General features: G+C 38.6%; 2 protein-coding genes across 2 annotated transcripts in view; both read left to right on the forward strand.

Moving 5' to 3' along the window:
* Positions 1-128, forward strand: part of LOC146313660 (uncharacterized) — a 14789-nt gene extending 14661 nt beyond the window's left edge. Inside the window, exon 4 of the mRNA XM_084739663.1 lies at positions 1-128. This exon is cut by the window's left edge and continues 1146 nt beyond it. The gene's annotated coding sequence lies outside the window, so the exon portion shown is untranslated.
* A 7103-nt stretch (positions 129-7231) lies between these two features.
* cart4 (cocaine- and amphetamine-regulated transcript 4) lies at positions 7232-13414 on the forward strand. The gene is made up of 4 exons (XM_084739664.1): positions 7232-7505; positions 7591-7752; positions 10423-10506; positions 13031-13414. Exons 2-4 carry the CDS (start codon positions 7612-7614, stop codon positions 13136-13138), a joined length of 333 nt encoding a protein of 110 aa, XP_084595790.1. The 5' UTR covers positions 7232-7505; positions 7591-7611; the 3' UTR covers positions 13139-13414.
* Positions 13415-14257: the final 843 nt, after the last annotated feature.

Consider the following 14257-nt stretch of genomic DNA (forward strand, 5'->3'; position numbering starts at 1 on the left):
TCACTTTCAGCACATTTAAATATCACAATAACTTTTATTGGACATTTGAACGTCTCTCCTTGATGTAAACAGGATTTAAACCAACGAATCAAAAACAAGACGTTTACACATGCAGCACTTTAAAAACAGATTTTATACATTTTCACTAAAGACTCCAAAAATCTGTACAGAATTTTATATTTGCCATATTTTGATCTCATGAAGTGATATTTGTATTTTTATTAAAGTGTCTCTGGTCTGCAGAGTTTAATCCTTCAGCTCTTTAGACTCCATGATGTTTCCTGCAGCGCCACCATCAGGACAAACTGCACACGTGCAGATTTTTATCAACATGACACATGAGCGCCACCTGCTGTCCATCATTCAAAAATCCTGCTGTATTTTAAAAACCAAAGAAACTTTTCCTCCATCATCAGTCTCTCCATCCTTCAGACTGTTTCCATGACAACAAAACTCTGAGTTAAGTTTGGTTGGAAACTTGACAGAACCTTTTCTCTCTGATGTCTGATAATCTGTGTGTTTGTGTTTTGCAGCTGATCTCGGATCAGTTCGGTCCCGCAGAAACCAGCGTGGGTCACCTGATCAGGGGTGGGCGGGGTCACAGCGGTCACCTCTGTGACCCCTGTCCTCCGCAGAGGCGGACACCTCCTGAAAGCGGCTGCGGAGCCACAGTTTCCCTCAGCGTGGGCTCACAGGTGGACCTCAGCCAATCACAACGCTTCATCAGCTCCACACGTCACCGCAGCGACGAGTTCCGTGTAAACTTCATCACACCTGCAGAGAACTTTTCTTCACTCTTTCTTCACTTTTTATCCTCTGTTCTCAGCTTTGGTGGCTCATCTGTATGGAAGCTCATTAACGCCAAAAGTAACGTAAATTTCAATTTGACAAACTTTATTCTTTATAAATGTTTGTATGGAAGCAGACTAACGATCAATGTGTTGATTATTTTTTGATTAATCGATCAATTATTTGGTCCATAAAATGTCAAAATCTTGGTAGTTGAAAAAAATGTCTCAAAATGTGGAGCTCCTATTTTTCAAGTAAAGAATTCAAACTGATTAATAAATTCCCAAAATATTTGGTGATTAATTTAATAATCATTTAATTTTAATGCCACAGCAGAAAAATCTAAACGGATCAAAATGACATTAAAACATGAAACGTTTATTGTTATAACAAGATGTTTTTACATAATTATGATGAACAAACTTAACAAGGAACTTAATGTAATAATGTAAAATATTTTATTAATTATTATTATTTTTTGTTAATTTGCTGTTGTTTATTTTATTATGAACAGAAAGTTTCAAGTTATAATGTGATAAGTTTGTGTTTTAATAATTTGATTTGATTTATTTCAAATATTTAAAAAGATAAAATATATGTAGAAAAAAACATTTTGTTATAAAAACAACTTTTTCTTGTTAAAATGTGAAAGTGATCCGTTTTTCTTTTTCTCAAAGTTTTATCATTAATGAATGAGCTGCTCCACTTTATTCTGAACTTTAGTCATCAGGTTGGAAAATGTGAAACTTCAGCGCAACATTTTGTTTCCACGACGACAACAACGACAACAACAACAACAACAACAACAACAACAACGACAACAACAACAACAACAGCGGCAGCAACAACAACAGCAGCAGCAGCGGCGCCCCCTGGTGTTGCAGCATCCACACATCAGATAAACTCGTCCTCCAGCTTCTATCTGCAGCACTTTGTCAACATGCAGCACTTATATTCAGTTTATTGATCTGTTATTGATTGTTCCAACTCCTATGTATTAAAAAAACAAACAAACAAACAAAATAGTCCATAACTTAATGTACCAAACCAGATTATTTTATATTTTTAAGGTTTTAAGTTTCTAAAGTGCCCAAACTGTTGGCACAGAGAGAGGAAGTACCTGTCCTATCAAATTAAAAGTCTGAGGAAATATCTTGTTCTGATATTTAAAACACAGAGAAGAGAAACAGAACAAAAACAAACAGAAACATTTTTTTAAAAATCACAGTGATGAACAGAAATTTATAATAACATCTGAAGACTTCCAGAACAATCCAGAACAGATTCTTATATATATTTTTAAATGTTCACTTTAATATTTGTTTGTGTTTTGCAATAAAATATATAAAAAGTCATAAACAGCTTCCTGTTGATCATTTCTGCACACACAGTAAAATGTATTTTCTCAGTGAATAAAAGAAAAACATATTTTAAGTATTGATCAGATTTATGTTCACAAAATGAAGCTTTGTTTATATTTTATATTCATGTAGTCATGTGACTCTGTTCATATTTATTTAAGAAAAAGACGATCAGCTGATCTCATTCACTCAAAAAATAATTCATCCCAAAACACAGATTTTATTTATTTGACTTGTATGTAAATTTTCTGAGTAATTATTTATTACTTATTATTATTTATGACATCAGTTTAATTTAATGTTTTTTTCTGTGAATAACAAACACAAATCATCATCCTGTTTATTACACAGCTATTTACTAAAATAATCACATAATCAATAATTTTATTAAAAAATGATGTTCTTCTCCTCCAGAGTCTCTGATCAGAACTGTTTCCATGGCAACAGTCTGTTATACAGAAATGACAAACTGACCAATCAGAATCAAGTATTTAACAGTAATGAACAATAAATTCAGGTTGTTAAATGTTTTATTTATGACGTCTGAATAAACATTATTTTATTATCATTAAGAAGCTTTTCTTCTTATTATTTATTATTTGATCCATTGTGATTATTTTATTGATGAAAAATCTGATGAAGGATGATTTATAATCTTGATAACAGCAGCAGATCATGACAGCAGGAGGCCTTCAGCCTTCACATGTTATCACTTTATTTCTGGTGTGTCAGAGTTTTGATCGTGATCAGAGATGAACATGGACTCCATCAGTGTCACCGGTTCACAGCGAGGAGGCGACACGCTGCCGGCGCCGGCGCCACATTTATTTCAGTCCAGGAGGAACCTGCACGCCACGGCGCCACAGACCAGACGGAAACCCACCGAACAAAACTGACTCACAAAAACTCAGTTAGAGACAAACTGAAGGCGTGAAGTCAACCAGGCTACAACTCCCAAGATGCATTTCACTGACAAACATCCAATCACTGAGCTTCACATTCTGTCACTGTGCGATAATCAATAATCAATAACATCTCTGGTAATAATTAGCTTCAGTGAGCTGTTATCAAAAATTCAACTGAGAGTTTTTGACAGACAGAAGAAGAAACTGAGGGACACACACACACACACACACACACACACAGAGACACACACACACACACACACACACACACAGAGAGAGACACACACACACACACACACACACAGACACACACACACAGACACAGAGACACACACACACACACACACACACACAGAGACACACACACACACACACACACACACACACAGAGAGAGACACACACACACACACACACACACAGACACACACACACACAGACACACACACACACACACACACACACACACACACAGAGACACACACACACACACACACACACAGACACACACACACACAGACACACACAGACACACACACACACACACACACACACACACACAGACACACACACACACACACACACACACACACACACACAGAGACACACACACACACACACACACAGAGAGAGAAACAGAATAAATTAACATTTGTGTTCTACAAAATGTCACTGAATGAAAAGAAAGATCAAATCTGATGACATTTAATCCTCCAGAAACACAGAAACAGCACAAAGCTAACTGACCTGCTAACTGCTAACTGACCTGCTAACTGACCTGCTAACTGACCTGCTAACTGACCTGCTAACTGCTAACTGACCTGCTAACTGCTAACTGACCTGCTAACTCCTAACTGCTAACTGACCTGCTAACTGACCTGCTAACTGACCTACTAACTGCTAACTGACATGCTAACTGCTAACTGACCTGCTAACTGACCTGCTAACTGACCTGCTAATTGATAACTGACCTGCTAACTAATAACTGACCTGCTAACTGACCTGCTAACTGACCAGCTAACTGATCTGCTAACTGCTAACTGACCTACTAACTGCTAACTGACATGCTAACTGACATGCTAACTTTCTAAATCTTTGAAGTTTGATTGAATTATGATGGAAAATGTTGGTGTGATGTTATGGTGCTGTTTGATATGTAGGAGGTGTGAAAGGGTTAAAGTTAGACCTCAAACACACACACACACACACACACACACACACACACACACACACACACACACACACACACACACACACACAGAGGATGAAAAGTGTGTCTGATGTTAAATGTGTTTCAGTTGGTTTGACTTCAGTCTGTGACCTTCAGTGAGACTCTGCTGTCAGCAGATAACACACACACACACACACACACACACACACACACGCACACACACACACACACACACACACTTTATAACGTATTCAAGTATTTTCTAAGATGAAGTTTCATTTCTCATGATTCCTATGCAGAAATCTGTTTTATTGTTTGTTTGTTGTTTCATTTTAAATGAGATTTAAATTTGAAGCTTCTGATTGGTTGTTTCTGTTCATATATGAAACTGCTCACAGCAAACTCTGTGGATTATCTTGAGTAACCAGGTCATAATTTTCATAAAGAGACGGTAGTTGAGAATTTTTTAAATGTATTTTTGTGTTTGATTTCGTTCCATTACAGCCTGAAACATGTTTCTGCTGCACGCTGACGATCATTTTTCTCCTGAAGGTCACAGAAACCGAAAACTTACAGACTGAAGAGGACGAGGTCGTCTTCTGTCTTCTTCTTCTGTGGTGTTTGTGAATAAACAGCGTCTGTGTGACGTCAGCTTCAGCCTCGACTGTCGAGTCCCTGTGAGACGTGTCCGGCTGGAAATTTATCTTAGCTGCTGTTTATACAGAGAGATGAGAGGCACAGATTTATACCGACTGAAACAAAGGACACGTCAGAACAAACATGTTCTCAATGTTCTCATTCTTAGTTTTCTTTGACCACAATAAAAATCTTCTCTGTCTGCTCAAAATAAAATCAGAAAAGAAAGAATCAGGTGAAGTCATACATTTAATCAGAGACATTTTCTCTCTGATTTTATGGACTTTCAGATCAGATTCCTGCAGGTTTCTCTGTCTCACATTACTTAAATATTTATTTACACTTACCAGCAGTGAAAAGTAACTAAGTACTTTTACTCAACTACTGCACATAAGTTACATTTGAGGCACTGCAGTTTTGTGTTATTTTATATTTGCTACATACTGACTGAAAAAATACAGTGATACAAAACTACAAACACATGCACATGAACTACAAAGAGACAAAATGACCACAGAGACACAAGGACTACAAAGACACAAAAAACTACAAAGACACAAAAACTACAAAGACACAAAATATACAAAGAGACAAAAACGGACACAAAAATTATTACAAAGAGAGTCAAAACTAACAGCGAGTTTGCACAGGAAGTAACTGAGTACATTTACTCAAGTATTGAATATAAGTAAAATTTTGAGGTACTTGTAATTCTTTATTATAATTAATAAATCTAACTTTATACTTCTACCTCAGAGGAACATTTTGTACTGTTCTGATATCAGACTGAACTGTCGACTCGTTACCCTCTGTTTCATCATCATCATCATCAGAACCAGTCGACCCAGTGGGCGGATTTGAAGGTCTGGACGCAGGCAGCTTTTGTGCTTTTGTCCAGCCTGGGTGTTTTTGCTCGGCGGTCAGCAAGACGCTGCGGCTGCAGTTTGACATTTGGTTGTTAATGAGAGACGAGATGAAAGCAGCGGACTGAACTCTCTGTGAGCCGCAGGTCGCCTCACGACGCAGATCAGACGAAGAAAAGGGCACAAACAGTTTCCCCTGCGTCATCATTAAACACCTTCCTGCTCTGAGGTCAGACCTGCTGCCTGCGGCCCAGGGGCATGATGGGAGATCTGTCTCAGAGCTGCTCACCTCTGACAGGAAGCAGCTGCACGTTAATCAGCAGGTGGAGACGGACGACCTTAATGAATCACTGTCATCCTCTGGTCTTATCAGCTGGATATCTTCACGTCCTCAGGAGGGTTTCTGAAGCAGGTCATCAGTCATCAGACCGACCTCAGGCACTGTAAACATCAATCAATCGATCAATCAATCAATCAATCAATCAATCAGTGTGATTTCATTTGCTGCTGTATGTCTGTTTTTAATGTGTGACATTAAAGTGAATCTCTGTGTTTCAGTCGACTGATGCTGAGAGTCTGACAACAACTGAAACTGGAGACAAAATGACCTCAAGAAGACACAAAGAACCACAAAGACACACATCACAACCACAGAGACACAAAGAACCACAAAGACACACATCACAACCACAGAGATACAAAGAACCACAAAGACACACATCACAACCACAGAGATACAAAGAACCACAAAGACACACATCACAACCACAGAGACACAAAGAACCACAAAGACACACATCACAACCACAGAGATACAAAGAACCACAAAGACACACATCACAACCACAGAGATACAAAGAACCACAGACACACATCACAACCACAGAGACACAAAGAACCACAAAGACACACATCACAACCACAGAGACACAAAGAACCACAAAGACACACATCACAACCACAGAGACACAAAGAACCACAAAGACACACATCACAACCACAGAGAGACACAAAGAACCACAAAGACACACATCACAACCACAGAGACACAAAGAACCACAAAGACACACATCACAACCACAGAGACACAAAGAACCACAAAGACACACATCACAACCACAGAGAGACACAAAGAACCACAAAGACACACATCACAACCACAGAGACACAAAGAACCACAAAGACACACATCACAACCACAGAGACACAAAGAACCACAAAGACACACATCACAACCACAGAGACACAAAGAACCACAAAGACACACATCACAACCACAGAGTCAGAATTTTCACAAACCTCACAGAAAAAACTACAAACACACAAGAAAGTGAAAACAGCTGTTAATCCTCCGTGATCATTAAAAAGTCGCTCTCTCTGCTCCTCAGAGGTTTTCAGCTGTGAGTCACCGTGTGACCTTTGACCTCAGAACAACAACACACACGTCTGCAGGGCGTTTTCATGTCAACATGCAACCTGTTTAATATTAACCACAGAGAAACATCATCGATCAGAGGAGAACACGGCCGCAGTTTATCTGACGGCATGAATACATGAATAAAACGAGAGCAGCAGGAGGAGGAGACGGCGTATAAATACAGGAGGAGGAATCCACCTCCGAGCACATGTGAGGAGGAGGAGGACGAAGAGCCGACGAGGAGAGAACGACTGCTGGAGGAGAAACAGACTCTGGAATTAGACACCAAAGAAGAAGAAGAAGAAGAAAAAGAAGAAACAGAATATTTGTGTCATATTCCTGCAGGATCTTTAATCGTTTTAATCGTGAGTTCAGCTGAATTTTTAATGTTTTTAGTTTCGTTAGAAAAATAGAACATATCATCATTTGTGTTGTTCATTTTATTTTTAGGTTTTTAAAGTATTTTTGGTGATGGAGAGCGTGCGAGCCGTGGTCTACCTGTCCGTCTGTCTGTCCGTGCTGACATCACTGTGTCAGGGTCAGAGGTCGGCTGACAGCCGTCTGCCGTCTGCAGCGGACGAACCGATCATCGGACTCACAACCAAAGACCTGGTGAGTCATCTGTCCGCATACAGGATCTCTGATCGCATCTCTTATTTTTTTCATTAGGAAACACATTTTCATAAATATTATAATTTTATTAGAACTAAAAGGATTATTAGATCACTAACTTCCCAAAACTCAACTAATGCAGGTAAAATAATGATTCAATTCTAATTAATTAAGTTAAAATAAAAACACGTGGTGGAAATATAATTATAAGAAATAATTAAGAAAGATGGATAAATTGTGATGGAGTTATTAAAGGATTAATTATGTTTGTGTTGGTAAATGATCTGAACTAATTATGGTTCAAATTGAATTACAACCAATAAATATGAAAAATTAAAGACAATTAAGGCTTAAGATCATCAAAATAAAATAATGTTTTAAAAGATGGTTAAAAAGGAAATAATTAAGGTGGATCATTTAAAAAATAAAAGTAATTAATGTGGAGAAAAGGTGAATTTGTTGCTAATTAAAGATGTCAAAGATGATTAATTATAATTGATGTGTTAAAGGGTTTAAAAAATGGTCAAATTAGAAACAATTAAGGTTGTGAGATTATTACAATAATGTGTTAAAAAATACTAAAGTTAGAACTGATTAAGGTGATAATGTTTCAAAATTTTAAATAAAACATTTTAAACATTTAAAGTGATTCATTCAGGTGGAAATGTTTTCAGTAATTAAGTTTTAATTTTGCGTCTTTTTTAATTGAGGTGATTTTTTTTTCTTTACAGCAACAAACAACAGTCAGTTTCACAGAGAAACACAACAAACATCCACACACAGAATATACGTTATTTTAAATAATAACTGGTAGAAATTCAAATTAAAATAAGCGTCTGAGTCGTTTCAACTTTACTGAGGAGGAAAACTTTCATAAATCAATTTAATTCTTGTTTGTTTGTTTGTTTGTTTGTTTGTTTGTTTACACATAAATACATTTTAAAAAGACACAGTGTATCATAATTACTAATTATTTGTTCTCATAGTTACTAAAAAAACCCTCCAGCAGCTGCAGCGTAGCCTTCAGGCAGCATTTTACATCTAATAATTACAGAACTGAATTCTACACCGTTTATGTTCATCGATCAATAAACAGTAAAAATAATTCAAAAGTCAAAATGGATCCACAGATCAGGACGATCAAACTCAGAACAAACACTTAACATAAGACGAGTGAAAATAAATGACAGAAGAAAACAGAAAATAAATCCACAGTCGACTTTTACACTTTTAAGACCAAAGAATCGTTTTTCTTCAGTTTATAAAAGGTTTCCATGTGGAAAATATTGATTGATTAGAAGAAATTATTTCAGGGACTTTTTAAACAGCTGTGGAGACAAAATGTGAAGAAAAAAACAAAAATATGTATATTTTGGACTCAGTAAAATAAACTTAACTGAAATTATGACATTCAGGAATGAGGGAGTTAAAATAAAGCCTTAAATAAATAAATAAACAAAAGATATACGTAATATGTCTTTACTGTATGAGGGTAAACACTTCCTGTTGTCATAAAAATGGTCAAATCTGAGTCGATGTTTGTTGCCACATGTTTTCACATACAAAGAATCTTCTTGTGATTTTGAACAAAACAAAGAACAAAAATAAATAAAGTTATCAGAAAATCCTGCAGCTTCAGAAGCAGAAATAGAAAATAAAATAAATAAAAACTATTATTAAAATATGTACAGTATGTTCATATTTAAATTAAAGTTTTGACCTCAAAGGAAGCTTCACACCTGAACTCTGAATGAGATTTCCATATCTGAGGATTTTATTTATTTATTTATTTATTTATGTAACAAAACACAACAAGCAACACATCTTGGCACTAAACAACCTAAGTAAAAAAATAAATAAATAAATAATAATAATAATAATAATAATAATAAGAAGAAGAATTAACAGCACATTTAATTAAAAGAGTAAGAAAGTTTTCAATCCTTTAAATTTATTTCTTTGCATTGAAAAAATTAGACCTGACTTCCTAATTCAGTAATTATTGGTCGTCACCATTACAGAATCAACGGAGGTGATGATGTCATTAACTTTAACCAATCAACAAAAACAGACTTTGAAGCAGCAATAAATTCAAACTTACCTTAACTTATCCTCCAAAGTACAATTCTTTGGTTTCACTGGAGTTTATCAGGACCTGTGGATAAAATAAGAAAATGAAATAAAATAAAATACACATAAATTAACAGTGTTACAACAGCAAAGTGGAGAGCAAAAATAAAAAGGAAGCATCAATAAAATCGAAAAAATTAATATACAATAAAATTTTAAAAATAAAAGAAAATAATAGAAGCAAGAGGAACGATAAAAATTAAAATCTGAACAAATGAAATGTAAAAATAGGACCAGTATAAACAATATAAAGAGACTCAGCAGGTGAATTTACAAAATGATGACTGACGATTTTGTGTAAATTTGCCAAAACGACAAATTTAACATCAGCTGACAGCAGATCAGCAGTTTGACTCTCAGAGTTCTGCACTGGAACTCAGAACTAACTGGAACAAACTGGTTTCTAGTAACATGAAGAAAACTAATGTACTGAAAGAGAAAACACAAAGATTTTTACTGTGTTCAAAAATATCTACGTGTGTGTGTGTGTGTGTGTGTGTGTGTGTGTGTGTGTGTGTGTGTGTGTGTGTGTGTCTGCAGGCTGAAGCTCTGCAGGAGTTCCTGGATGAAGCTGACAGCAGCGTCGGTCTCTCTGTGGAGAAGAAAGCCAGCGTCATCCCGCGGGTGAGAACACGACCGACAGCTGCCAATCACACAGCAGAGATTCACTTCCTCTCTCTCGCTGTGTGTGTGTGTGTGTGTGTGTGTGTGTGTGTGTGTGTGTGTGTGTGTGTGTGTGTAGACCTGATGGCTCTGACAGCACCACACATGACACCTGCAGAAAACCTGTGCAGGTGTGGATCAGCTTCCTGTGTGTTTCTGTGACGGTTCAGGAAGTCAAACTGAGAAAGACGGCGGTCGAGTAAAAACACTCAGATCACATTAATGTCACTGCGAGCAGCTGGTCAGTGTGTCTGCAGGTTCAGGTGTGTCTGCAGGTTCAGGTGTGTCTGCAGGTTCAGGTGTCTGCAGGTTCAGGTGTGTCTGCAGGTTCAGGTGTCTGCAGGTTCAGGTGTCTGAAGGTTCAGGTGTGTCTGCAGGTTCAGGTGTGTGAAGGTTCAGGTGTGTCTGCAGGTTCAGGTGTGTGAAGGTTCAGGTGTGTCTGCAGGTTCAGGTGTGTCTGCAGGTTCAGGTGTGTGAAGGTTCAGGTGTGTCTGCAGGTTCAGGTGTGTGAAGGTTCAGGTGTGTCTGCAGGTTCAGGTGTCTGCAGGTTCAGGTGTGTCTGCAGGTTCAGGTGTGTCTGCAGGTTCAGGTGTGTCTGCAGGTTCAGGTGTCTGCAGGTTCAGGTGTGTCTGCAGGTTCAGGTGATGGGACTTGTGAAAGATGGAAAGAGGGTCGAGTGTGGAGGGATGAAGAGGTTGAGTGATGAAGAGGAGGAGTGATGAAGAGGTCGGGTGATGAAGAGGAGGAGTGATGAAGAGGTTGAGTGATGAAGAGGAGGAGTGATGAAGAGGTCGGGTGATGAAGAGGAGGAGTGATGAAGAGGTTGAGTGATGAAGAGGTCGGGTGATGAAGAGGAGGAGTGATGAAGAGGTCGGGTGATGAAGAGGAGGAGTGTTGAAGAGGTTGAGTGATGAAGAGGTGGAGTGATGAAGAGGAGGAGTGATGAAGAGGTTGAGTGATGAAGAGGAGGAGTGATGAAGAGGAGGAGTGATGAAGAGGTCAAAGAGAAGGATGATAAATGCAACATTCATTAACTAATTATTCAACTTCTTTTAATCCAAACGATGATCATTTCCTAAACATGAAAACATATTTTTTATCAACAACTGATCAATCTGACAATCATTTTTCCACCAACTGACTTTTTTTTGATTGATTTTAATGTATTTTCACACCTGGAATCAGATCGTCAGGTGAGTCTCAGAGTTCTGACTCTATATAAACTCTTGTTATATACAGCAGTTTAATTCACACAGTCGACATATTTCTTTAGAGTTTGACGTTAGAACACAGAAAGTGAAGTTACGCTGCTTTGCTTTGTTTCTCTACAGATTTTTAGTTACTATAATTTTGACCAAAATAAAACATAACAAAAGGTGAATTTTATGAATTGAATATGGTGACGGGCGTCACGGTGGTTCAGTGGTCGGCGCTGCCGCCTCAAGAAGGTCCTGAGTTCGATCCCCCAGCTGGATCAGGGCCTTTCTGTGTGGGTGTTCTCCTCGTGTCTGCGTGGGTTCTCTCCGGGTTCTCCGGGTTCTCCGGCTTCCTCCCACAGACATGCATGCAGGTTAATTGGTGACTCTAAATTGTCTGTAGGTGTGAGTGTCAGTGGTCGTCTGTCTCTGTGTGTCAGTCCTGTGATGAACTGGAAACTTGTCCAGGGTGAACCCGCCTCTCACCCAAAGTCAGCTGGGATAGGCTCCACCCCCCGCGACTCTTCGGGAATAAGTGGTTACAGAAAATGGATGGATGGATGAATATGGTGACAATCATCAGGTGACCTTTGTAACCATGGTGACCTTTGTCATGGTTCATGTTGTAACAGCTTTAGGAAAAGATGAAGGTTTTCTCGCTGTTTTATATTCACCTTATGACACCTGACATTTTTCTTTCTGTGACGTTTGTGACATGTCGTCTCCGTGTACGTCTGCATGGACCAAATGACGGGACACGTGAGAAACAAAAAGGGCGTTGTGATAACGTGAAGTTATGTAAGACATCAGTGTGTTATTCAAACAGCAGGTGTTGATTCAACTGAAACCTGTCTCTGTCTCTCTCTGTCTCTGTCTGTCTCTGTCTGTCTGTCTCTCTCTGTCTCTGTCTGTCTCTGTCTCTCTCTGTCTCTGTCTGTCTCTCTCTGTCTGTCTCTGTCTGTCTGTCTCTCTCTCTGTCTGTCTGTCTCTGTCTGTCTCTCTCTGTCTCTCTCTGCTTCTGTCTGTCTCTCTGTCTGTGTCTCTCTGTCTCTTTCTGTCTCTCTCTGCTTCTGTCTGTCTGTCTGTCTCTCTCTGTCTCTGTCTGTCTCTCTCTGCTTCTGTCTGTCTCTGTCTGTCTCTCTCTGTCTCTGTCTGTCTCTGTCTCTCTCTGTCTCTGTCTGTCTCTCTCTGCTTCTGTCTGTCTCTGTCTGTCTCTCTCTGTCTCTGTCTGTCTCTGTCTGTCTCTGTCTCTCTCTGTCTGTCTCTCTCTGTCTCTGTCTGTCTCTCAGTGTGACGTCGGCGAGCGTTGTGCAATGAAACATGGGCCTCGGATTGGTCGACTGTGTGACTGTCTGAGAGGAACAGCCTGCAACACCTTCTTCCTGCGCTGCTACTGAACACACACACACACACACACACACACACACACACACACACACACACACACACACAGTGTCACCTGACTGTCTCTCTGCATGTTTGTGTCTTTGTTTTACGGTTCACGTCTCTGTCCCTCAGAGTCATTTATTTTTGTTAATAAAGATTCTTCATAAAGCTGCTCGGCTGTGACGACCTCATCATTTGTACATCAGACACTTTATGTCCTGAGTTTTGTCTGTCAGGTACGTCTCCTTCAGACAGAATCAAACACTAATGAGGACATGAGGACATGAAGACATGAAGACATCATGTTGCAGTTTCCTCCTGCACAATATTTGTGTTTTGTGTTTGTGAGAAATGTCCAGAGTAGATCATTTCATGGTTTTGTTAAATGCTGTTTTCCGATTGGTCAGTTGCAGTATTCTGTCATCTGTTATTTCTGTTGTTATGAAGAACAGACTGTTGCTATGGACAGTTTTGATCATGGACTCTGTAGGAACAATAAAATCATTGTTAAATCACTAAACCCATTTCAAAATTAACTATTTTGTGTCGAATTATTCATATTTTTTGGTTCATAACCCTGGAAGAAGCAGGATAACGTGCAGGTTGTTTTCCTGCAGCAACCTGTCAGGATTTATTTCACAAGGACAACCTGCTCGCTGTGCGTTATCTCTGACTCAGCAAAAGTCTGTGCACACCAACCATCCCAGAATGCATTGTGTCTCTTCATTCTGTCCAATGAAGAGGCAGAGGCTGCATAAAACAATTTAGAAAGAATGTTAAGACGGACGTTTTCAGGATGTCAATATATAATATACTGTACAAAACATTTAACACTAAAATATCTGATTAACATTCAACAGTCACATGTAACAGGTGATGAAAACGTGTTCAGTGTGAACAGGAAGTTGTTGAACACGCTGATCATATAGTATCAGTATGTTAGTCTGTGGTTTCATACACAGTATGAAGCTTCATCCAAATCCTTCTTAATTTCAGGTAACTGTCAGTCCCGTTTATTTTTTAAAAAGTCCTTCAGGTGCTGTCAGTTCTGTCCTCTGTCCACTTCATCTCAGTTTCATAACAATAAATAAATCTACCTCGTACGTTATCTTGTACTCTGAAGGAGATCT

Source organism: Lutjanus erythropterus, chromosome 16 (genome assembly GCF_056507025.1).
Source record: "Lutjanus erythropterus isolate fLutEry1 chromosome 16, fLutEry1.hap2, whole genome shotgun sequence".
Taxonomy (NCBI): Eukaryota; Metazoa; Chordata; class Actinopteri; order Lutjaniformes; family Lutjanidae; genus Lutjanus; species Lutjanus erythropterus.

Bases quoted from the DNA above. Each gene is read 5' to 3' on its own strand.
- cart4 (XM_084739664.1), top strand. From the start codon at position 7,612: ATGGAGAGCGTGCGAGCCGTGGTCTACCTGTCCGTCTGTCTGTCCGTG. The intron at 7,753-10,422 runs GTGAGTCATCTG...GTGTGTCTGCAG, and splicing joins GACTCACAACCAAAGACCTG to GCTGAAGCTCTGCAGGAGTT. The intron at 10,507-13,030 runs GTGAGAACACGA...TCTGTCTCTCAG, and splicing joins AAGCCAGCGTCATCCCGCGG to TGTGACGTCGGCGAGCGTTG.